The sequence below is a fragment of the Lepeophtheirus salmonis genome, chromosome 8, assembly GCF_016086655.4.
Source record: "Lepeophtheirus salmonis chromosome 8, UVic_Lsal_1.4, whole genome shotgun sequence".
Lineage (NCBI taxonomy): Eukaryota > Metazoa > Arthropoda > Copepoda > Siphonostomatoida > Caligidae > Lepeophtheirus > Lepeophtheirus salmonis.
In genome coordinates, this window is record NC_052138.2 from 20665499 (window position 1) to 20691605 (window position 26107).

General features: G+C 30.1%; 2 protein-coding genes and 2 long non-coding RNA genes across 4 annotated transcripts in view; 1 reads left to right on the plus strand and 3 right to left on the minus strand.

The window, feature by feature from the left end:
- Positions 1-547: 547 nt before the first annotated feature.
- On the minus strand, positions 548-1419 carry LOC139906198 (uncharacterized). The gene is made up of 2 exons (XR_011781555.1): positions 1262-1419; positions 548-1181 (listed from the first exon to the last, which is right to left on the minus strand). It is a non-coding gene; the product is annotated as an uncharacterized lncRNA (long non-coding RNA).
- A 2360-nt stretch (positions 1420-3779) lies between these two features.
- On the minus strand, positions 3780-9054 carry LOC121123129 (medium-chain acyl-CoA ligase ACSF2, mitochondrial). The gene is made up of 9 exons (XM_040718243.2): positions 8830-9054; positions 8190-8729; positions 8006-8126; positions 7848-7943; positions 7623-7771; positions 7395-7563; positions 7075-7331; positions 6772-7018; positions 3780-6711 (listed from the first exon to the last, which is right to left on the minus strand). Exons 1-9 carry the CDS (start codon positions 8892-8894, stop codon positions 6583-6585), a joined length of 1773 nt encoding a protein of 590 aa, XP_040574177.1. The 5' UTR covers positions 8895-9054; the 3' UTR covers positions 3780-6582.
- Positions 9055-13361: 4307 nt separating this feature from the next.
- On the plus strand, positions 13362-21094 carry LOC139906118 (uncharacterized). Its single transcript, XR_011781410.1, has 3 exons — positions 13362-13485; positions 13540-13728; positions 19619-21094. It is a non-coding gene; the product is annotated as an uncharacterized lncRNA (long non-coding RNA).
- LOC121123339 (limbic system-associated membrane protein) overlaps positions 20923-26107 on the minus strand; it is a 133045-nt gene continuing 127860 nt past the window's right edge. The window contains exon 9 of the mRNA XM_040718457.2: positions 20923-21344. Coding sequence (XP_040574391.1) covers positions 21196-21344 — 149 coding nt within the window. The 3' untranslated portion in view covers positions 20923-21195. The remainder of the gene's footprint in view (positions 21345-26107) is intronic.

A 26107-nucleotide genomic window follows, 5' to 3' on the forward strand; every position in this document is an offset into this window, starting at 1 on the left:
TTAACATCAGCTCCTTGTTATATGATTTTGGAGGGAGAATTTGTTTTTGCTATAAATAAGATAATATTCTACTACATTTAAAATAGCATTATTGCAGAAAAAATATTACAATTATATTTAAGTTCATGTATATTTATTTATTAATCATTTTTAAATCAATAGACAAAAAAGATAGGCAATAATGCTTCCTTCAGAGGGAGAAGTTAACACAATGAAGACTTTTGAATAGGACTGGGCATCGAGCGGGAGCTAGACATATGGTATTATTGATTAAAGTTATGGTTTTGGAGTATATAATATTACGGAATTCTTCTATAAAAATGAGAATCCTCTATTTTTCAAGTAACACTAAAACAGTTAATATAAAAAGTAGTTGAAATTTTATATTTCAGGAATATTTGATTTATTCCGTGAGACCTCTTATATTTCTATATTATAGATCTATTAACATTGAGATCATTTAAATTTCTTAGTACTTAAAGTCCCTTAAATACTAATCAGTAAGATATTATAACGTATTTTTATAAGTTAAATAAGTATAGACAAATTTAAAAAAAATACAATTATATTCATTATCAATTTTAATAGAAGTTATAAGCAGAGAAAGAGAAATTGTTAAATGACAAATGATACAATATAGAAGTTATTAATAAAAAATAAAAAAAATGGGTTCAATAAATTATTAGTGACATAATACATATACAAAATGAAATGGTACATTTTTATATAGAAATAAATATACTTATTAGCAGAATAGAATATGCATTGATAATGTAGACAAAACTTTCGAGAAAAGATACCCACATTATATTTAGAAGTCTAAAATTATCTTCTACTCGTTTTCCAATGACAAAAGAGGTACACATTTAATAAAGAAATCAAAGTTCCAGGTTATATAGATTATACATAATAAACTCCACATTAAAAATGAAATTATGATTGAAATAAGTTATCTCTGCGTTATATACATCAAGGAAACTGAAGGATTCTTATAAATGAAATATTTTTCTTAGAGTAAGAGACGAAGCAGAGTTGACTTAAGAACAAAAGAACTTCAGGATTTCAATGAAGGATCAATGGATGGAGGATGATTACTCTTTCTGTTCCTCACTTGGGATTTCAGTGATTTTATTCTGTCTTTTTATGGAACTCATTAGTTTTTATAGCAGTATACGATTATTCTGTATAAGATTTGGAGAAATTTATGTATTTTTGAGGATAGAGGCAATGATTTATGAGCTCAGAAGTCACTATCACATACCTTGATGTGAGGAGGCATCTGCAAAATGACCGATCTTTCTATTAAAGAAGATGATATCCACCTAGTGAGGTATACAGAGACGAGATCCCTTGAACATAACATGGAGAGAGGATCAGAAGGTGTGTTTCTAGGATATCCAAATAGAAAAATATGAACTCCTAGGGAAAACGGATAGATTAGATATCCAATTAAATGCAATCCAGGCAGAGGGGAACTTTTTAAAGACATTTTACTAATAAAATTAATTATATTCAATATACTAAGGTAAGCAGCAAACTATAGTCTTTGTTAGAGGGAGATGTTGTACAAGAAATATTAATAAATAAGGAAGGAAAAAATAAAAAAAAATGAAAGAGGACACGGAACAACCGTTATCCTTTTATAATCACAAAACAGTAATTTATTTGAACAAACGTGTCCAGCCTTATTTATGAAATTATGAACAAAAAATAAGAAAGAGGACACGTGACAAACGTTTTTCCTTTTCTAATCGCTAAATTTAGTTCTTTCTTTACACAGATCTCTTTTTTACGGTACTAGAAAAACTACCCTCGGGAAAATTCCCCTGGAAAAAATTGCATTGGAGGGAAATTGCCAGTTAAGGAAAACTGGACCGGAGAAAATTGCCTGTATTTTTTTCAAACTTCATGATGATTAATAACACATTATAAATACGCTTAATATTATTTAAAATATTTGTTTGTTCCATTCCCCAAGGGAGTACCCTCAAGTGTGGAAAATATTATTACAAGACAATTTCCTTGCAATTTTTTAAATTCAATCCAGTCTTGTAAGAAATAGATCGAGAGGATTGGTATCGAGAGGATTGGTGAGGAGGGGAAGGGAATAAAATGAATAGGGCTTCATAAAATATGTTGAAGACCCTCCGTCCTCGGATTGGCGTAGGGGTAGTGGGGGATTGCTAAAAACCACCACCAATTCATTCAATACATCCAAGGAACCCTTCTAATAACAAAAATAGTTCCAAGCCCTTGGGTTGAATTGGATACTATGGGCTACCCCTTGATTCTTAAAAACCACCGCCAATGTATCACATACATTCTAAAAACCCGTCTAATACTAAAAAATAGTTTAAACCCTTGGTTTGCAAATGGAAAACTGCACTTTTTTCGGTGTTGTTACACCATTTAACACTTTTTTCTCGTGGATGCTACGTAACATGTAAATATCATTATTTATAACTCAATAGTCATATCACTAATTGTTTTTTCTTTAATTTTGTAATAGGTTCACTCAATTTTATATGATTTTTTTTTCTTTTTTGTAAGGTTGGTGTATCTTAATGATTACTGTTGGAAATAATTTGTCGAATCCTGTGAGTAATTGGTAAATAAAATTAAATTTTAATAATTATAATTTTGTCTAAACAAATTTCTTTAATTTATAAATTCCTACATAAAATAATACAATAAGGTGGTTTTAAGGATCCAGGTGTACCCTAAAGTACTCGAGGGCTTAGAACTATTTTTTGATATTAGAGGGGTTTCTTAGATGGATGTGATGCTTTAGCGGTGGTTTTTAACAGTCCCATACTACCTCCGGGACACCGGCCAATCCGAGGGTGGAGAGTATTCAACCATACTTTAAGAGGCCCTAGATATTTATCCCTCCTCCTCCTATATATTACAATAATATTACCCACACTTGAAGGTAATTTATAATGTGTTTTATTCATTATGAAGTTTAAACAAATACGGGTAATTTTCTAGCGGGCAGTTTTCCTAACTGACAATTTTCCTCCATGGCAATCTTCCACGGGCAATTTTTTCCAGGGCAGTTTTCCACGCACACTTTTTTACATATATGTTATAATTAAGTGTAGAGAGGGTTGGTGTGTAAATAAAATTTAAGTATAGCGATTAAAAAATAAATTAAAAAAACAATTGTTGCGTTTGCTCTTTCTTCTTTTTCGTTCATTATTTAATATGTCATGGAAAGAAAAATTATCCCCTACCTTTAGTTTAAATTGATTCAAAAATGCATAAAAAAAATAGGTATATATCAATTCAATTTCAATTATAATAGTTTCCCTGCACTAATGCTATTTTAAATGTAGAAGGTTCCCCTCTTTATACCAGTAATTTATTTTCTACTCGCCTGACAACAATCATAATAACAAAATAGCATTTGTATGTCGAAAATAAAACCGAATTAATCAATAAGATAAAAAAATTGTGTAACGGAGAACTCATATATAGGAAATGTAAATTTTGAAGAATATCATTGATACTTTATTATTTTTTCAATCAATACTCAAACAATGGTATTATTATTTTTTAATATATATTTTGACTATTGTTTTCAGTAAAACAACTTATAATTATCAAGTATGGAAAACATTTAATAATTTATTTATTATTGTGGAGATCCTATATCTTTGCAAGAGTAATATTCCATTATGGTGATAAGCAATTTGGCTGTCTAGAAGATGATTCCCCACTCAATAAGCTTGGGAATTTCAATGACATTAAGATATTTCAAAATAAGTCTTCAGAAATTGATTTTGTATAATTAATTGTATTTTGTCAAACATATAATTACTTAACAGCTCTGAATAATTATTTATATGTAATAGCAGAATAGAATATGCCTTGGAGAACAAAATATCGAGAAAAGAAAAGCACATTATCTTTACTCCATACTCTAGAATCATGTTCCACTTGTTTTCCAATGATAAGTGACTCAGTAGTACTAAAGCAATCAGGCGTGAGCTTGTAGTGTCCAGCTTATATAATTATCCGTATAAACCGTTTATCACGAAGTCCAACTTATCAATGGAATTGATGTAAATGTGACAGAGATGAGTGATTTCTGCATTGTATACATCCAGGTCACTGAAGGACCCTTATTAATAGAGTAGTTTTCTTGGAGTAGGATACAATGCAGAGTTTACTTTCAATTATTTCAAAGAAGGAGCTGTTCTTCACTGGGTCTTTCTGTTGTTTCATGGAACTCCATAGTTCTTATATGTGGAAGTATACGATGATTCCGTTGAAGATATGAGGAATTTATGTATTTGGACAATGATTAACGAGACCAGAAGTCACTAGTCACAAGACACCTTGATATGAAGAGGTAACTGCACACTTTAATTAAAGGAGATGAGATCCACCGAGTGAAACACTTCTTCATGGGATCTCGCCTTAAGAGTCGAGATCACTTGACCAGATCGTGACATTGAAGAGAGGTATATCATCCACCACCTTGATTAATTCTGAACTCACTTTGTTATATTTATATTAATGTTTTCATTTCTGAGTATATACTTCATCTGTGACGTCACTCAGCTCAGCCAATTAGAATGCATAACTAAGGAACACACCATTATTATTAACCACCTTAGGCATATCGCTCTGCATAAGTAATAAAAATAGAAAAAACAACTCGTTTTCCACTTTCTTTTACAAACAGGTTTTTGCATTAATTAATTTCATGACAACCTAGTCCAAACCCAAGCTCGTATAATGTCTTCTTTGAGAGAATCCAAATTTTGGCGAGGAGTAGAATTAGAAATAAGATTGTCTACCGATGTAATAACATATTTTAATGCATTTTAGGATCAGATATAAAGTAAAACTAGGGAATAGAGGGACGCATTTTTGATAGACAATAAGGTTGATGTTCTTTCATTTGTTGGTCCCATTTTGACATCCAATAGTTCACTATTTTTTTATTGAATGAAAAAAGGAGTTTTTATTTGTTTTAAAACTTGGTTGTTTAAGCCTTCAAAAGTGCCGACGTCAACAATGCTGACGTCACATGAAAACGCTCTATAGAGTATTCCTATTCTATAAAATATGATTTTAACTTTTGTGAGATGGTAATTGTTGGTAATCTGAAGAGTGTATTTTTAATTTTCCATTTAACATCTAACAATTATTCTATTATTCTTGAAGAGGGAACATCCAATTATAAATGAATAACTAGCAACTAGCGTGTGTGCTTATGAAAGATTGAGAGTAACCAAGGGCTTGCTAGGATTTTTTTTTTTGCAGGGGAGGGGTCTTTTTGAAAAATATTTAAAATATTATTATTTTTTTTAATAAATGCCAAACTTGACAAATAAATTTTTAAAATTTTTTTTTGGAAGAGGCAAGATTTGATCAAATAAGCCCTCTTTTGGAAATGAAAAATAAAAAATGGTGTTTTATCAGTGAACGATATTTTTTTTTACAGCCTACTGACCACCTCCACTCTCTGTAGTCACAGGCCTAAGAATAACACTGACTCGCTGTTGGGAGTTATAAGAGTAAGTTCTCGTTAGACTTAGAGTAGAATTGAAGATCTACATTGAAGTAGTTCCAGCCTATATGCCCTTCCTTGCTATATAAAGAGTAGGCTTTGTGTTTGTCCATATTCTCATAGCTCCTCGTTTCAAATCTAATATGACGTCATGACTGCTAAGGTTCTCTCCTACAAAACATTATTCAAGTCGTTAGGTTTATCATGTCATTTTTCGATTTAATCTATTTTTATAAACCGGTTATAAACCGGTGGGCCATAATATATTTACACAACAACTCCATCTCACCCAGACTTCAAATCTCGACACTTCTTTTGTCTAAAATGAATTTAATTTATTTAGCCATTCTCATCACTACGATATAAAAATACTTTAAATAAAATAACCTTTTCATCTTGAATATGAGGTTTTTTGATGTTTGAAGAGTTTTTAGAAATAAAATTATTCATTTCTGGACACAGTGTGTCGTCTAGGTACACATCCTAAAATTGTGAAAGCTGAAAATATATATTTTCTTTGTCAAAATTCGACAATGTGTGAAGGAAAGTATTTTATTGAAATTTAAAACCTTCTGACATTGTTACCTTTATTGTATCAGACAACCTCTTAAAAAAAAAAAAAAAAAAAAAAAAAACTTGGAAAAAGAAAACCCAAAATCAGTTGGTAGTTAGCCAACACTTACCAACTATGAAATTATTATTCAATTATGGGGTATGAACATTGTTTACTTTTATTTGTTTGTAAACAAAGCGAGGGAGAGTGGCGCTGTCCTGCGGCAAAACAATGCAACTCTCTGAATAATAAATTAATATTGTTAATATTTTTGTGTTATCGAGGTAACGCCGTGTTTCCCGTAGAAAATTAAGAAAAAAAGTTTTAAGAGTTAAAGGAAGAACAACAAATCCTGTTGGATAGTCATACATATATACACTTTTCCTTATGGTCCAATTGAAATATAAATTGTATATTTACATGATGAAGCCATGCTTTTAAGGAGTCTTTCTAAACGATTGAAATACGAAAATAGTAATTGTATTAAAAATGTTTCAAATATATATCAATTCTTTTTTAAACCAAGTTTTTCAATACTTATGGCCTTCATTTCAAACTTTTTTACTTTTCCAGATAAAGTTTTTGGAAAGTCCTTCACAAACATTGGATATTTTGGTATTTTAAAGTGTGCTATCTAAAAATAAAGGAATAATACATTTTAAAACTTGTTTACAAATCATTGGTATTTACTTACCTTTCCTTTGCAGTGTTCTTTCAAATCAAATTCCTTAGCACCTTCTTCTAAACAAATCCATGCACAGAGTTCCTCTCCCATATAATCATCCGGGACCCCGACAATGTAAACTTCCACAATACTAGGATGTTTTAACAAGAAATCCTCTATTTCTTTTGGGTAAATATTCTCACCGCCTCGAATCACCATGTCATCCAATCTCCCAATAATTTTACAGTATCCTTTCTCTGTTATCATTCCTAAATCTCTATACAGTATATATATATATAAAGATAGAATAAAGAAATTTGGTTTAATATTCACCCTGAATGATAGTATCGATCAGGTCCAATGACTTTCTTTGAGCTCTTTTGATCTTTATAGTATCCATGCATAAGTCCAGGCGTTCGTACCCAAAGCTCCCCCGGAGTATTAACTGGAAGAATTTTCCCATTTTGATCCACAATCTTTGCTTCAATATGACCCAGTGGAGGCCCGACCGTATTTATTCTTACTTCAAAGGAATCCTTAGGACACGCTATAAAAGAAACAGGACCTGTTTCTGTTGCCCCATATATGTTCTAAATAGTAAGTATCAAAATTAAAAATAGATTTTTTAGAAATCAAGGTCGACATAGTTATACCATTAAGGACTTCATATTTAAATGTTTTTCAAAATCCTTACATGCTTCAACCAAGCAGTTTGAGCCACCCGTTATTCCTAGTTCTACAGAACTTACATCCACTCTTAACTTTTTTTGAGCTTCTAAAACAGCAATGTACATTGTAGGTGTTCCAAATAAATATGTGCACCTAAAGAACAATTAATTATAACTATTCAATTTGTTAATTAATCTTAGAAATTAATTTACTTTTCAGCCGGAATACAATTTAAGCATGCAGTAGGATCAAATCCATCAGAAGGAAGAACTAATTTTGAACCGTAGCATAAGCTTATTAAAGTTCCTGTAACGCAGCCAAAAGTATGAAAGAGTGGCACCCAAAGATTAATGGCATGATACTATTGTGTATTTGAAACAATTATAGCTTCTATAAAATATAAATGTACTCAAAATTATAAAAATTTAAATACTCACTTTTAGATCAAATCCAATTCGATTGCCCGTTAAAAGTGCATTATTAATCACACAAAAATGGGACAGTGCAACTGCTTTTGGCAGCCCTGTTGTACCCTAAATATGTAAATAGTTGACATTAGCTCTTGGGTTTAATATTTAAAAAAATAGTCAATTACCGAAGTAAATTGAATGTTGAACATATCGTCTGCTTGAATGATATTTTCCAAACTCTTAATATGAGCAACATCCTCACTCGTTCCACCGGATTCAAATAGAGATTGAAAGCAATATGTTCCTCTATCAATTAGAAATATTAATATCAAATTCGGAAATTAATATGTTTAAAATCGGTACACTAACTTAAACTCTTGTTTTTTATTCGACGGTGACTTAATAATAATCACAGATTTCAAATGAGGTGCCGACTCAGAGTTGATTTCTCCAGGATTACACGACGTTATCTCAGGAACAACTTTGGATATCAAATCATAATAGTTTTGAGCTTTGAATGTAGTAGGACATATTAATCCCTTTACAGGAACTTTATTAAGAACGTAATGTAGTTCATCTTTTTGATAAGCTGGATTGACATTGACTAGTACACATCCAGCAATTGCAGATGCACATTCCGTTAAGTACCATTCGTAGCAATTTGGTGCCCAAATGGCAATCATATCACCTTGCTTAAAGCCAATGTTAGAAAAAGCTTCAGCTAGTCGATAAGCATCCTCATACACTTCAGGAAAGGTTTTACGAATCCCTTGATGTATTGAAACAATAGCTTCCCTATCAGAAAACTTTTCGGATCCATCCTTAATGATTTGTCCAAGAGTTTTATTGCTTAATGGAAATGGAGGAAATTCCCCCGTGATATAACTCCATTTTAAATCAGAATTAAACCTAGAATTAACAGTTGTTATAGTATTAATAGACATATACTATATTATAATTTACAGAATATCTAAAAGTTGTCTCTTTGTTTAAATATAAAATATGTTACCTTTTGGGAGCATAAAAATTACTGATGGAGAGTAGTCTCCTTAGTTGTGCTGTCCTTAACTTCATCCTCAGACACTTTTACACACACAAAAAAAAAAGTATTAAATTTTACAATTCCAACAACCTTTGTAAATGTTGTCTGTTCATATACATGAATAATACTAATTAATATGTATAAAATAAGTTAAAATAATACTCCTTATTCTCCATCTTGTTCTTTTAAGACAACGAGGGCGCTCAAAACGCATTTAATAAGTATCTAGCCTCCAAGAAGCAATCAAATGCATTTTGCACAAAACCTATTTATACTTTTATTTTGACTGAATTGCAAAATAATTCTTTTATATCCATAAAGAAAATGCAATAAATTGAAACTTTAACAGCTAATATCTTGCCATTTCAAAATTTAACCATTATTTTTAGAGAAGGTTTAACCAAAAAATAATTTTCCTTTCAAAGAAATAGAATTTATGTGATATATATATTTAGTTTAACCTGATTTTATAATGAAATACATGTATTGTGTGGAAAATACTTTTTAAAACTGGAGATGAAATGGAGCAATTTCATAATTTACTCAAACTTTTGAGGAAAAGAAATTGTAGCTAATTTTTTTAGTACTTTCTTTTTTTATTTGCATTAAATTGGCTGTTCGCTTCTGAAACAAATATTTTAGTTTAGATATTAAATAATTTTGATGCGATTTGATTGAAAAAGTGCTGGGTTGGTAGTTAAAACTGCTCATTTTTATTTTATTTTGAGGTACTAATATTAAAATTTCCCAAAATTTATACAAAGTGAAGTGCAATAATAATAACAAAAAGGTAGAAGATATGAAGCGTGTGGAATTCAGTAAACATACCTTTAGGCATATTTTGTAATAATGTTTTAATGTACAACAAATTATGTAACAAAATGGCCGAACAAAGGTTAAAAAAAAGCACCATTCTGATTAAAACATCATACCTATAATTTGCATAGCAGGTACATATAAGGTACCTACAAGATTTAAACGGATTTAAATGTAGTTTTTTGCAATTTATCTGTTGTTTTAATTTAAATTTAGTACATGGCCAATTCCACGCACATGTAACATTTATAACGCTGCATATTTTGTCACTTCTTTTATAATCCAAAGGGTAAAAACATTTTATATTGCAGGCTTATCTTTATGCCAATAAGTGTAGCTAAAATATGTATATTCAATTTTTGTAATTTAAATCAATATTTTTAATGTTAAGCTTATTTCCCAATTTTTCTCTGATGTAACGTCCATAACGCTGGAATTACCCAAACGGATAATACTTTTTAAATGACTCATAAATCAAGAGTTGCCCTTTATGTTAATTAATGGTCGTACATATCAACATCACATGCTATTTGAATCAATTCTTCCATTTTGGGATAACGTTTGAAAACCCATAAAGTTGTTCTTACGCAAAAAATTAAAGGATTTACTTATGTAAATCTTAGCAAAAATAATTAAATACATTATTAAAACTGATAAATTAATCGTTTAAAATTAAAGTATTAGTTTGAATTCGTTTTAGTAAGAGATTTCGCCTCACTAGCACAAAAATTTACAGTCTATAAGTGCTGTGTCGTTAATTTACTCATGTTACAAGAACCATTACGGAGAGTATTGGGGGGGGGAGGGCAATAATAAGTCTTTGTGGATTCCCTTACTTAACTTGATTTTTTAAGGAAATATTTTTTTATGGAGATATGTTTGCAGTTTAATAGAAGGATTTTCAGCGTAACCTTGTATACTATTCAAGTGTCTCGGCTCACTTTTTTTGATAGTTATTTGGTATTTCTAATAGTAAATAAAGGGAGAAGTATAGGAATGGTGTTCAATTGAGGTACAAAGGTGAATTTTTATGCAGCATGAGTGATTTGTTCGTATATTCCTCATACTTTCCCCTCAACCTAATTCAAATATTTATACCCACTTTGACTTTTTTGTTAAGTTATTCTGAAATATAGTATGAATGTATTCAAGTGAAGAAGCATATATTTGTGTATCTCATGGTAGTTTATTAGCTTGATACTTAGAGGGCACTCTAATGCTCGGACACAAACGACTGTAACGTCACCAACTGAACTGTTTTAACAAAATACCAGATTCACCAAAAAAACTAAATAATCAAAATAAACGAATCTTTAAAATAACTAATCTTAATAAGAATGTATCTTTAAAAGAAAGAATCATCAAAATAACTGAATCTTTTAAGGAACTGAATCTTTAAAAGAACTGAATCAACAAAATAACTTGTGGTGTTTACTTAAATGTAATTAAAAAGAGATATTTTATTCTCGTCGTCAAAATGTCAAGAAGTAACCGAGTAAATGAGAGTCACGCAGAATGAATTGAAGACGGGGAATTAATACGGATATACAGTCTATTTGTTAAAGGATGAAAAAAGACCAAATACCAGAATAACTAAAGAGGAGAATAAAAAGGAAGGATGGAAGTCCGTATGTTTGTGATTAATACCAGTAAATATTAAAAAAGATTCAGAAAGTACATGGATGAAATAAAGGTGTGATTATATAAAAGGGTTAAAAATAATTAGTTGTACAAGTAGGAGATGCAAATATAATATCCCCCCAAAATCACCTAAAGCAAGGACGTAGTTGATTAGTATGACGGGTCTTCAGTTCAGTAGCAATCCTAACTGACCAAATTGGATTTTCAATTTTCTTTATAGTCATGTCTGGGATCCATTTCACATTTTTATTGAGGTAGTCTTTCATATAAGCTTTAGCAAGGACAGATGACGAATTACCTGACGTTTTAGCCCCAGTAGCTACATGAAGGGATTCATAATCCTGAACAGCTTTTTCAAGCTCATCCTCAGAAGATCAACGGGAATAAATGGAATTGCAGATGATACTATCAGTCGAATCCTCCATGGTTTTAGGATCATCAACAGAACCACGTGAAAGGCACCTGCATGATAATTATCAACTACTTTCACATGCATAATTTTGAAATCATAGCCTGAGAGCTTAATAGCGAAATGAGGAAGGTGAAAGATTTCTCACAAAGTGTCCACAAAATTGAACTAACTCTAGGAGAGATTCCATTTCTGAAATGGAGGAGGGTATTGGAAAATTGCTCAAAGGACGAATCAACTCGGAGCCATTGAACAACCGTCTTTGGAAATTTTAAATCCTAGGTATGTGGGACTTAGCTTCATGAAGATGCATTTCTTGAGACTGAGACGTGCCCATGCAGTAAGAATGCCTTGGTAAGCTTGTTTTTAAATGTTGAGGTGTTCATTAATTGATTTGTATGTTTACTTGTCTTTTTTTTTTTTTTTTTTGGAATTGGTAATCTGAGGAATAATTTTTAATTTTTCTTAGCAGTAGTCATTATTATCTAATTCCTGAGTTGTGAATTTCCTTTAAAAAACTAGATTCAATTATATTCATAAGGTGTTTGAACGTTCGTGTGTGCTCATTAAAGACCCCGAGGATTTGTTGCGGATATATAATTGTAAGTCCTTCTTGAACTCAGAGTAGAATAGGAGATCAACTTCGGAGTAATTCTAGCAAATGTCCTTGTATATATCCTTTTTTCCTTCCTCTCTTGTCACAACTGATTGGAGCTGATTTGTTCGAAAACATTCTTGAAATTGTCAGGGTTACCATGTTCATTTTCGGTTTCTTTTTTTAACCTTCCCTTTATACACACGATTTTCATCACTATTGTTGAGTCAATAAAATATAAGAAGGATTATCCACACAAAGTGTGATAATGGTATTGATTTTAAAATATATTTGAAGCTAATTTCATCAAAAATGTTTAATTTATATTCAATGTAAATTATTTTCTTATGTAGATATAAAAAAGAAAATGATGAATTAGTAAAAGAAAAAAACTTGCCTTATAATATTGCTTTCTATTTAGTCGATTATAATAAAATCTTCTATACTGTATTTTAATTTTAATTTATAGATTAATTATTTAGTTTTTGAATACCAATCGTATCATTAGATGTCTCCTAAAAGATTTTGAAAAAAATGTTATTTCTTGCACATTTTAAAATACATGATATCGTGGGTGTGGAGCAAAAGTGACATTTTGTAATTATTGTTGTTACTATATGAAAGAGTGTTTTTACATTTGATATTTGACATACTTCGAACAAATTGGTTTTGGAAAGTTGATATTTAAAATTTTTTAGAAGTATGTCAAATATGATATATATAAAAAGACTCTTTCATATAATATTAAGACAAAGAATTACAAAATGTCACTTGTAACACTTTTGTTCTTGGCCAACGATATATACTTAATACGTAATAATCTACGTATATTTTAGTTTCGTTGAACATTGTCTGTATAGATATTTCTTATTAGAATAAAATAAAGCGTAATTGTATTGTGATGCAAATTTGCATTAAGTTTCAAAAAATACTACTAAGTATATGAGGGTCAAGATTAGTAGAAAATGTTTCCTTTAAAAAAAGAGTGCGTTCTTCATCTCTTTTGTACTCCTTGGTTGATTTGTGAAAAGTTGCCAAGAATTATTGGGTAATAATTCTATAGTTGAGATGATTGGCTAACTCCCAACAGATATTGTGCTCTTTGTCCTTTAGTCCTGACTCCAGTTTCTTTTTGGAGGAAAAGTTGGGGTATACAATAAAAGTAACAACTTGATGAAATAATATTTGTACAAAGTTCATGTTAATTTACCAACAGGAATTTCTCATCAAAAATGATTGTTTTCAGCACAAAAGGTTGTTTGATTGAGCTGGTGTTTCTCCAGATGGTTTTAGAATGCATTGGCGTGTCCCTTGTTAGTGTTCTAAAAGTTGGAAGAATGGATGTTGTTCGATCCTTATCAAGGACTGATGCCCATGGTCTAGTCTTTGTCGGTCTTGAAATAAGGTAAAATTGATGACATTTTTAATTTTATAATTATTCAGTTATATAATATAATACATTAAGTAAAAATAAATAGGTTCGTATTATATTGCATTACAATAAAAACATACATATTTTTTGCAGGATATGTCCAATACTCTTAATACATATATAATCTATCGACATATTTAAAAAAAAATAAAAATTGAACGACCTGTTTTAAAGCAAAATTGGGACCAACACAAGGTCTAACAACTGTTTTTTGGGTTTTGTCCCCTCTCTTTTTGTAATTACATCTTATAAAGTCTGAATAGGTAATTGTTCCTCCTATGATCTGAAAAGCTATAAATACCACTGCAAATAAAGTGAACATTAGTATCTTTGATTTTCCTTCACTCATCAAATTTGAAATTGGTATTTTAAAACCTAATATCAAAGTATCTAAGCTACCTTCGTCCATGAATAAACATAAAAAAACAACTCCAATCAACAAATAATTGAGTTAGATAAAAGTAAAATGTAAGTATATGAAATCCACATTTGATTTTATAACGAAAAAATCGACAATTAAGTGTTTTGAGGGTCGTGATCACCTGGCAGAGGGACTTAAGCCTCAATATATATTTTTTTTTTTGCATTTAGCGGTCTATTAATGTTGTGTTATCTATTGTCACACCAGTCAAACCCCTAATAGGAACTATGATTACTGCACTGTTTTATCCTAAATCAATGACTACTCTAAAAATGGTTGTCTAATTATTGCATAAATATACCCTACATAGTATAAAATCATTTATGTATGTGTCTGATTTCCGTTTGTCCCACATGTAAAAACAATGGTAAAAACTCCGTAAACTGAGACAAATACATGCTGTAGATATAAAATAAAAGTTGATCAGAATTCTGAGGTACATAGGTAAGGCTAAGTTTAATTCTGATCAGAATCCTGGGCTCTGGAGGGCAAGTTTATTTGTTTTCTAATAATGTGATTTTTTCAAAAAACAAAATCGATTCCCCGTGCCTCGGAGTTTTGTTTAAAGGTATGGGATGTCGATTCAAAAATACACCAAAAATTAAAAATCCAAAAAACGAGTTATTGTTCTAAAGGAAAAACGCAAGAACGTATATTAAATACGAATTAAAAAGAGGAATTAGGTAAATGAAGGAAGATGAGGACTAGAGAGTTATTCTTAGTATGTATCTTCATGATGGTTGAAGAAGGAACATGGTTAGTTAGCAATGGTAATGATAATATATATCACACAAGGTCAAATATTTAAAAAAAATTCTTTAAATTTATTTTTTATATTTACCCAAAATCCTTATTTTCACTGGTAAATTAAATGTTACATTTCAAGAGTGTCAAAAGAAGGAGCAAGATTGATAATATTTACATCTAATGGACAGAAAACAACAAATACTGTTGTATACTAGAAGGTTTTACAATAGAAATTAACCTTTTACATATTTGTAGTAGATCGTTTAAGTTTAGAATTTTAACAAAAACAAACCAAATATAAATAAAATCTTTTAAATTTTTATTGACGATCTTTAAGATTGCTTGTTTGCTCAAGTATAATATAAAGAAATATTAAATATGTGGAGGTTGTGTGTTTTAACTTTTCAGAAAGTTGCGTCAGATTAAATATTGTGTTTGAAGGCATAATAATTCATATCGGATAAATTAAAAAAACAGGTCCTTTAAATAACTATAACCTTATTTATGGGCTTTAAACTAAAAAAATTAACTCTTTATAAAATGCCAAATTGAATTCAGAAGGTAACTACAAACTTTTTATATACATTTTACTTATATTTTCTTATTATCTTGATGTTTTCCATTTCTTATTAATCCTTTAATAAGTTTGATAATTTTTTTAGTAATAAAACCCCTGGAATTCATTAAAATAACTATGTTATTTCCTGTTGAATTTAATATAAGTTTAATTATACATTTATGTTTGATTAATAGGTATCAATTACAAAGGAAAATATGATAAAAAGGTGAAAAAAAAAAATCCTTTTTTGTGAGAGTATTAATCAATGATTCAGTGACAAAGAAGTAAATTCAATACATAAATTGTAATTCGTCAACCCCTTCAAATATTTCAAATTTTATAAATACTCTAGCATGTATAAATATAGTACAAATCCCCTAAAACAGCAGACGTCAACATACTGTTAATGCATTTCGTAACCTTTGTTCGAAACTAAAAAAACAATAACAACTCGAAATGATATGGTAGTTAAAGTCACTCACACTAACTGGTCGTAATTATCATACTAATAAGATAGTGCAGAGCTAAAAATATTCTTCAATGATAAAACGATGTCCATTGTGTATTTGAAGGACCAGTGCGAAAGATATTCAAACGAGTTTTATGTGCGCTTAATTCAAAATTAGGAATTACAGACAAAATTACTTCATATAAATAATAAGGTGGCAAGGAAAAAACAATCAATTTAATTCTTGTCCTTTTAGAAACAAGGCATTAGTAAAGAATAGGGACTGTTTGATGAGGAAGAATAGCCGTTAGGGTGTCCACTATCCAATCAAAACTTTATAGGATGTCGAATTTTAAACACTATGGGGAAAACTAATTTCTGTAGAAAAATTCAAATGACTCCCTAATATAATTTTCTTGTGATATAACCTTCGTGTTGAGCTTGGATTTTATAAGCCAAAGTGGAAAATATTATACCTTTCATTTTCCATGATAATTATTTTGGCGCCAAATCAATCAATCGGGAATGTAATTAGCTGACATTGAAAAGAGATAAAAACCTCATCAAAACGTATAAATAGGGTCAATCAAATTTTCATTCCCTCAGTCGTCATGTACCACTTACAGAATGAAGTCAAAGTTTTTCTTAAGCACAGGAAACCGCCAATTCAAATTTATCGACTTATATCCAGAAAAATATGCTTAAGTTGGATTAAATATACATTTAAGAAGCTCCACGAGACCGGAAGTGTCAATGATAGGCTAAGATCCGGTCGTCTCAGGACTGCATGAAACCGGAAGAACATCGAAATACTTTGACTTAAGATTTATTTTATGGTACCGTCAAAATGTCAATGCCAAAACCAGAGCAAAGAGAGTCGAACATTCTTGACAATTGTCACAAGTTTGTACACGAAAGACGAAAATTTTTTTAGTGATGAAAATAAGTGGGATTTGAACCAAAAATTCAATAGAAAAACGATCGGATTTGCTCCAGGTAAATGTTTTGTCCTTGTATTTTTAATTGTTCTTAACAAAATCTGATCTCGTATGGTCTGGGGCTTTCGGGAAACAAATTCTCCCTAGTTTTTTTTTACCCGTAGGTCTCCGTATGAACCAGGATGATTAATCTCAAGGATTTGTCTTGGTCTTCCATGGGTTGAAAGTAAATCTTTGTTCGTTTTTCAGCAAGATTGGGATCCCATACGCACCGCACGCTGTCTCAAGAATGGTTGGAATAACACATTCAATTTTGTTACTAATCAATGTGACCACCTTTAAGTCCAGATGCAAATATCTGCGATTATTTTATATAGGGGTATCTAGAGTCGAAAGTGAAAGTCCGGTCCTTAAAAAGTTAAGATAATCTACGAAATGCCATCGAAGCAGCATTGGAGGAACTACCCGAAAATGTCCCGTACAGTATGCAACTCATTTCAACGTCGATTATCAACAATAGTTTTGAATGATGGTGGATAAATAGAATAAGTCAATTATAAAAATTATTGGTATAAATATACTTATAGACTTTTGTTAAAAAATAAATTTAGATATTTCTATCGATAAATTAATTATTGGATTAATAATGAGGTATAACACTTTTGAACAACCCTGTATTTATACATATTTAAGGGGAGGGGATTGGGGGGTTGGTTACTTATAATCTTTTGGAAAAAAATAAAAAGCGAGAATTTTTTTGAGACATAATTATTCTTTAAAATCTTATTTAGTTTTGCCGTGATACTAGCCCCATGAATCTGCTGACAAGTTGAGCCTGGCGTTAATCAGTCTTTACTATCATAGATACTATATAGAGCAACAAAATGTGTCTTGAGGAGGTTCTTATCGTCTTAAGTTGACGTCAGTCGTTGTTGGGGGATTTGTTCTATATTTATATACATAGGCGTCCACGAGCACATAAAATTTCTTTAATGATATGGAAGAAAACTCCCTAACAAATTCTTAATGTTACTTTGTTTTTCATTAGCACTTTCACACGTAGTTCATACACTAAATAGTTATATTACAAAATCTAGACATACAGTTAAACTTTGTTTTATTGAAATAAAAGACAAAATTTGTTTCCGATTTTCAAAAAATATATATATCTTTAAGTATATCATAAAGTGGGGGAATACAACAGTCGACGTGAACTTGTGCGAATTACTAGAGCCCTTAACCATTCTATACTTATATAGGACTAGTATAGTGACTGTTGGATGTATAAGAATGGACACTAGGACGTTTTCTGTCTAACAAAAAACTCATAGGATCTCACAATGTAAACACTGAAAAGAAGCCGAATTTCTGTCAAAAAATCAAATTACTAAGTGGCATCATTTTACTATGACCTTTGCTTTGAGTTTGATTTTTTCACATTTCATAATGTTCCAGCCATAATTATCGTTTCAAATCATATGGATTTTTGTGGCGGTACTAGCGCTATGCATCAGCTGATAGGATGGGTGTCAGACGTTAAACAATCCTAGAGTTAACATTTTTATAATGAAAAAACCATGTTTAAAAATTAGAAAAGTAAAAAATATTACTGGATGTCCTCTGTCGTACTTCTCCCTATGAAGTAAGCATTCTCATCTATCTTTGGTGTAATATAAAAAAATGCATAATAAAATACATATGTATTCTGTGTTCGAAGTAAAAGCGTGAACTTGACTTGACCCTTGATTCCTTTAGGATGAATATATAAAAAAACTAGGTTGTGTTATCAAAAGTTGACTATTCCGGTTAATAAATAATCCCAGAGTCGTGTGTATAAGATTAAAAACATCTGCTTCAAGTCAGACTCTTGAGACGTCCTATGGCAGCGGTAGACGCCAGAAAATCGGGATTATGAGGGTGTGTACATAGGGATCAACAGAGGTCCGGCCAAGGCTCTCAATGTCAGTGATTGGACTGTAATGAGGGATGTGAATATATCATATGTACGATGACATCGACAACTGCTTTCAACAGCTACCAAGGCCAACTGGGCAAAGAGTTGTTACCTTGGTTAAAGTATAATGGTTCAACAGTCCAGTCCTTCCCCCAATACTGTTTCTCCCTTGACAATAAGAAGAGAGCCTATGCTACTCCTCACCGTAATTTGCATAACCTCAAGGCTTACGTCCAGCAGTAGTTGGGGGCCATGTCTGAGACCTTCAGTAAGAAATTAAAAATATATTCCTAACTTCATACCCAAGTGATATCAATAAATAGTAACACATCTAAGAATTACTATTTTTTTCTCTCTACTGCCTAAACCTTGTTAAATATGTACACCTTGTAATTATTATCAATTTGAAGGCCATTTGCACCCTGTAATATAAATTGCTCCTTTAAATTTATCAAATTTAAACTAAGGAAAAGAATCGTTAAAACTTTTTATCAATCTTTTTTATTAAACATCTTGAATTATTTGTAATTAAGAGTATAAATATTCGTTTTTCGTCATTTTTCATGCTATGAAGAAGAACCAAAACAATTTTATCTCCATAAATATGTATGTATCCTTTTTCACGCAACATTAAAATTTTATTGGATATTCTAAATTGTAAAGTTTGTTTTATTTTTTATTTCTCATTTTGTCTGTAACTTTATACGATAAACTTTATGCTTTTAATTCAAAACTTTTTACATAATCTGTAGTTTAAACTATTTCATGAGTCTAAATATATATTATTTTTTTCTAGTTTCATTTTACTTTGGAATGTAATAATATAAGCCATTCTTTGTCTTCAACAACTCTCAATGAGGTTAAAGTAATGGTGTAGTAAAACCATTAGCTCTTCAAGAATTACTGATGACATAGATTGACGTAGGTGATCCATTTTTCATCTCCAGTCACAATCCTCTTGATAAATGATAACTGAACCAGCCAAGCTCAATACTTGCTCACACCTTTTCCTCTCGTTCTCCAAAAATAATATCCCTACTAATAAGTAAACAACGCTCATACCCCATTGATGAAAACATGGAGTATCACGGGAGATGACTTAAATTTTGGTCCTCGGTTTGAAACAGCTATCTGGAGCGTAAAAAAAAGGTCAACAAAATAATATATATATTTATTTGTAGAAGTACAGAGGTCGACATCGTATTTATAGATGGACACTGAGTAAGAAACTTGTAGTTTGTTGTACATACATACAAATTAAGCATACATTTCCTTATCAAAGTTTGAAAACACCATGGCTCGATTGCACAAACTTAACTTAAATTTAATCCAGCTTAAGCCTAGTAACATCATAAGTTACTCATATAAATTGAAGCCAAGTTGGTGCAACTGGGCTTAAGGTCTAAATGGAATGAAGATAGAGTGAAGAGGGATAAGATATATCCTTCATAAGATTTTCACTTGAGAACATGGTCAAAGCCGTGCAACAGGGTCCCACTTTTTTTTATGATATCCAACAAAAAAATTGATGTTTTTTTAAATTTTAAATTAGTTATTCCCCCTTACCCTAACAGCATCCTATTTCTACAAAGCTAGAAACAAGTCCATGCCTACAAGTGAATGGTTGAATGTTCACCCTAAACAAAAATCTAGTAGTCAGATTAGTTGAGAAGACAGCTTTTTGTCAAAAGATGAAGTTATTCAATCAAAAATTGGATTTTTTAAATCATAATTTGAAATTAATTATTTTCATTTTTGTCAATGCTATTTGTAAAATTATTTCTTTTCTAATAAAAGGTAACTAACTAAATATGACTAAAAAATTCTGTCAAAACTCTCAAAGTTTTTCAAAAAGTTCCAATCCGATGTTTAATAACTACTAGCAAAATAGAAAAACAAACTATATAATTGACTAAGTTTTTCATTTAATAATCTGTTTTATATTTATCCTACAACTGTAATGTAAATTTAGGGTTGTAGCTTTTTTGAAATTTGAAGGGTCTTTCGCAATTGTCCCGTGTTTTTATCACGTTTTACATGTTTTAAATGCTCCCTGGCTAATATTATGCATTTATTTTTACCGAATGAAGTCCCAATTAATTTTTTAACATGTATATTAATTATATATTACATAATATACTCAAAAATAAAATAATAATACAATGATTATTCTGAGTAATAATGTACATTACCAAAAACTAAAAAAACTAAACAAAAATGAATCAATGTATGAAATTCACAAACATTCACTAAATTTAAATACGTAAAAAATGCATGAAAGAAACTGAATATACATGTATATTTTCAAAAATAGTCTTTGGATAAGTATGTAGAAATCTATGATGTAATGACAGAATTATCATATGGATATAATTAGTCTCCAAATAACAGGAGCATAAATATGTAGATATGAAATATCCAATAAGCGCGAACAGAGTTAGGAAGATGAGCCTTTGAAATGAGTCCATCATGGAGAGAAGAACGTCCATTATGGCTCGCAGCAAGATTTTTTGGGGAATAGTCTGTAAAAAATGAATAGAAAAAATTACATTAATATTATTTTATAATTATATTTCGTCAAATGGATTATTTATTATAAAAAGTTAAATTTTAATTATTAACTGATTTCAATTTATAAATAAAATTGAAAATATGGTAAAAAACCCACATAATAACATGTTAATTCTGACAATTTGAAGAATGACCGGAAGAAGGGTAGCTTAGTTACTATGACGTTCTATTAGATTAGCTGAGAGTAGCTGTTAGATGCGATAAATTAACACTCTGCATCTAGCAATAATATAGGCAGTTACTACCCCGATGTCCATTCTCAATTTCAATTAAGTTAAAATAAAGACTCACTCTTTAACTCCCCAACAAATCCTCAAAGTTACTCAAAAGGACACGTACTTTATATTTAGATGTTTCTTCCTCAAGAACGAATAAATGAGGATATCAGCTTTGGAAAATTAAAAAAACAACAACACTGTTTTAGTTGCAACTATAAAATGTAACGCTCTCGTTAGAGACATATTTTATTTAACCATATTTATTAATATAAATATATACTTTAAGTACTTTATATTCATTAGTGATAGGACGATTCCAGAAAAAATGTCGATGGCGATTCCGATAAAATTCTAGTAAAAATTACCGATGCCATTTCTGATTGTTTAATATTTTTAGTAATAGTTAAAAAATACTATTTTGCTGTCAGGGGCGTTTACAAGACTATATATATATATTTATTTTTTTGGAGGGGGATGGCTTGGTTTTTGGAATTTTTTCGGAAAATAAGTTCTAAAATTAAAATTTTTAAAAAAAAATTGCAAATATACAATCTGATATTTAAATTTTTTTCTTAAATCCACAAGTATTAACAAAAAATTTCTGAATTCCTTAGCTGTTTACGAAAAAATTAAATTTGTTTGGAAAAGAACTTCAAAAATCTACAACTATTCACAAATACATAACTTTTTTGGAAAAAAATTTTTAAAATTAAATTTTGAATATAATTTTTTTTGAAAAAAATCAAATATTAAATTTTGTGTAGAAAAAATTCCAAAATAAATGGTTATTCACAGGTAGTTAAAATTTTGTGAAGAAAATTTGAAAAATTAAATTAAATTGCAAACATTCAATTTTCTAGTAAATAGAAAAAATTCAAATTAAACATTATTTTCCTGATTCCAGAGAAAAACCAGATTCATTGTTCCCGATTAATTGTCCATCACTAATATTTATAGATTTATTACAACTTGTCTTATTTAATCCCTTAACGCTCAGACATTACTAAAAAATGAAGACAAGAATATCTCGAAACCTATCGTCACATGTTTATCTTTATTGTATCTTGCAACCTTTCCACCAAAAAGAAAAGTAGAAAAAACAGAAAAACGGTTGATAGTGAGAATGAGTTAATAGCTTAACAAGAGCTAATTCAAATTCAACCAATCAACGTTAAAAAAACATTGATAAAGGGATTTTTTTTTTGTCTATGTAGGTAAAGCCATGATATACTTCTCAAAAATGAAAAGAAAGGCCCAAAATCATATGGGGCACAGTCGAATAAAAAACTGTCCCTAAGTGATTGACTATTCTTCATTTAGTACAAGATATTATATTATTTTTTTAATTTTGTATTTAGGAATCAACACTCAATATTTGTTACTAGAGGTGTAAAAAAGGGACCCTATGTTAGTAACCACCCGTGTGAGGCAACATATCTACTGCTGAACTTGAACCTTAAAAATTGGAGTTAGCAATGTGTTTTTTTTTTTTTTTTTGTAAAAATTTAAAATGTATTGCTGGTTACTAAGCGATGATATATTCGAGTGATTAGGACTCCATAGAAATCCAATTTTTTCGACAATCTATTAATCACAAGGGTAATCTATTATTTTTGTTCCTTAAATTGGTCAGATAGAGTTGCACTAATTAAGTAACTAATTAAGTATAAGTAATTATTATAGTGTTACAATTAATCTTTTGAAGTCCATAAATGTACTCGTTCATTAAGTATATTTCCTTCTCTAGGAAGGAGGGAGTATTGAACCTACGTACATTGAGTTCAAAGAGAATAATATCTCTCAAGCTCGATGTTTACTGAGCACCATCTCTCCATCGCTAATATGTTCAATTATAGGCCGAACGCGGTTCAATGAACAACTTTTTAATAGACCCCCTTATGTTTAAGTCAAAAAGACTAATTATAATTACATCATTTGTTTAATTGTTTTCTGTTAATAATGTTTTGTCACTGTAATTATTTTGAATTTATGAAATTCTATTTTTGTAAGCTCATACTTGGTTTACAAAATTGGCAATTCACTACATTTATCGACCTTTCCTTCAAAAGAAAAAGCTTTATTGGTCGACAAATTACGAAACATAGTTCCCAACTATGGAACATTTCTCTATGTGATACTGAGGATATCCAAAATTAAACAAGATTTTGTTCGAGTTTAGCCGCCATGTTGTTACTTTTACTTTATCTTCCAATTTTTCTTCCAAATAATTTTTTTTTTACAATCCGTTCGAAGTAAACTAATTCTTCTCAACAATGGAGTTATCATTTAAATATCATTAGGAATTGTTCAAAGCATTGATCTAATTCACAGTTTAACCAATTTAACGTTGATAATGCTGATAAGGGATAATACTGTAGAAAATGCAATAGCTTACAAAAAAAAAAAAATGAAATAAATTTTAAAGTTGGTTGAGTAACACCATGATTGAGTGAGACAAAAATAAACTTGTTCCATGGTTTTATATCAGTTAAATTTCTTGACCGAATCATCGGTCCATACTGTATAAAAAAATTCCTTCAGACCGAACCGAAAAAAATCATTCTTAGAAAAAGACTCAACACTACTATTCACATCAAAACAACTTGATACTAAAATGTGCACTTAGTAACGCGCAAAACTTTTGAGTAAAATCAAATTGGGTTATGTATCCCAATTTCTTCCAAAGTTTTGGTCGATTATGTATATTTTACGTTTTGGGATACCTTAACCCTCAAAATTTAATAGTCTCTTAATGTGACTATTGTGTACCAAGTTGGATCAAAATAAATCGGCCAATTTTGGCTTAATCCAGGTGACTAACAAACAAAGAAGGGCAAAAAAACATAACCTCCATTCAACTTGGCTGGTAGAGGTAAATATTGAGTCATTGCTAATTACCAAATATAAAGGTTGAAATCTGCTAATCTTTGTTCTGTGGTTAAATTTAGTCTATAATATAATACGAAAAAATGGTGTCTTCCCAATCTGAAATGCATTGTCTGATCAATACACATGTATATTCAAGTACCAATTAATAGACTCTTCTTGAAAAGAGTTTATATTATTAATATAATTTTGCATGAAAAAAAAAATCATTTTGTTATTTCTATAAAGCTTGAAAAAAATATTGTTTTTAATATTTTATAAAGTTAATCAATATTTCAGTCATATTTTCTTTTTCTTTTTCTAAATACATGAATGTATAGCTAATTCACTATCCAGTGATGCACGCACGCCTATGGATAAAAGTTTTTTTTTGCTTAAAACAAAGTATTTTGTGGTAGAAAAAATAAATATTCCTTATGTGATTTAAAATGTATGTATTTGTACAAACTAATTTCGAATGAACCCAAAATCACTTCAATTGTTTATTAGTCTATGTTGTATCCTTTAAACCAGGGAAGTCGAATAAAATAGACCCTTCTAGTGAAGCTTAATATACTGCCGCATTTACAACAGTAATATACTAAATTGGAATTGGAACCAGTACTTGCAACACCCTTAGTCCATACAAAAATTGACGTCTCATGAAATTTCTGAGCTAGTCTCTTTTCCACACATCTCCAAAATTGCCCTTTATAAAAGCAGCAAAAATGAGAGTTTGTCCTGTATAAAAAAACGTCATCAAATTATTTATTCCCTCCTCCAAAGTTAACACTCACCCCAAACAAAAACTCTGAAAACGTCATGTAAAGTTTATAAAAACATTGTAATTCTTGATTTGACAAAGATGTTTTTATCTTTAATTTCAAAAACAGTTATCCATCAAAATCAATAATTTTTACCATATTTAAAAATTTATTTTGGAATAATTTTTTAGATGGAATTCCTCCTATGATTTAAAAAGAGATAGAAATTTTGCTTTTTCCATTATAATTATTTTTAATTTTCTCTTCTAATAATTTTTTAATAGAAAATATCTTTTAAATCAAGATAAAAACATCATTTTTTTCTTTTTCAATGTTATTTTGTCATTTTCAACCAATAAAGCAAATACTAAATCTATGAGAAGTAGTGTTGGATCGGTCAAAAAATACTGAAACGACTGCAGTCCGGCTTGCCAGGAGTGAAGATAATAAAAAATAGCTAGAACTGAAGGACCAGCTAATCAGTAATGGTAAAATAGAACGGCTGATAAAAAAAAAAGACTGAAGAAGGGGTGGGGAGAGACTGATTAGAGAATCAGTCTTAGTACCGATCCAACACTAATGAGGAGAAACCTTACTCCTAAAACATATATTCACAAAGTGGGCGTAGGTGAATATTGATCCCTATAATACTTTTTAAATTCATTCAATTTTAATCTTGTTTATATCAAAATCCCCTCCTTTCAGTCTTTTTTTATGGGTCCTACCTTTTTCACCATTTAAAGTTCCTAAGGAACGATTCGTGGGTACTTCAGTCCTACAGTTCTAGCTATTTTTATAGCTATTCTTCACTCATAGCTAGAATTAAATAATATAAAACGAAGAATACAAGAAATGTAGCTACAACGT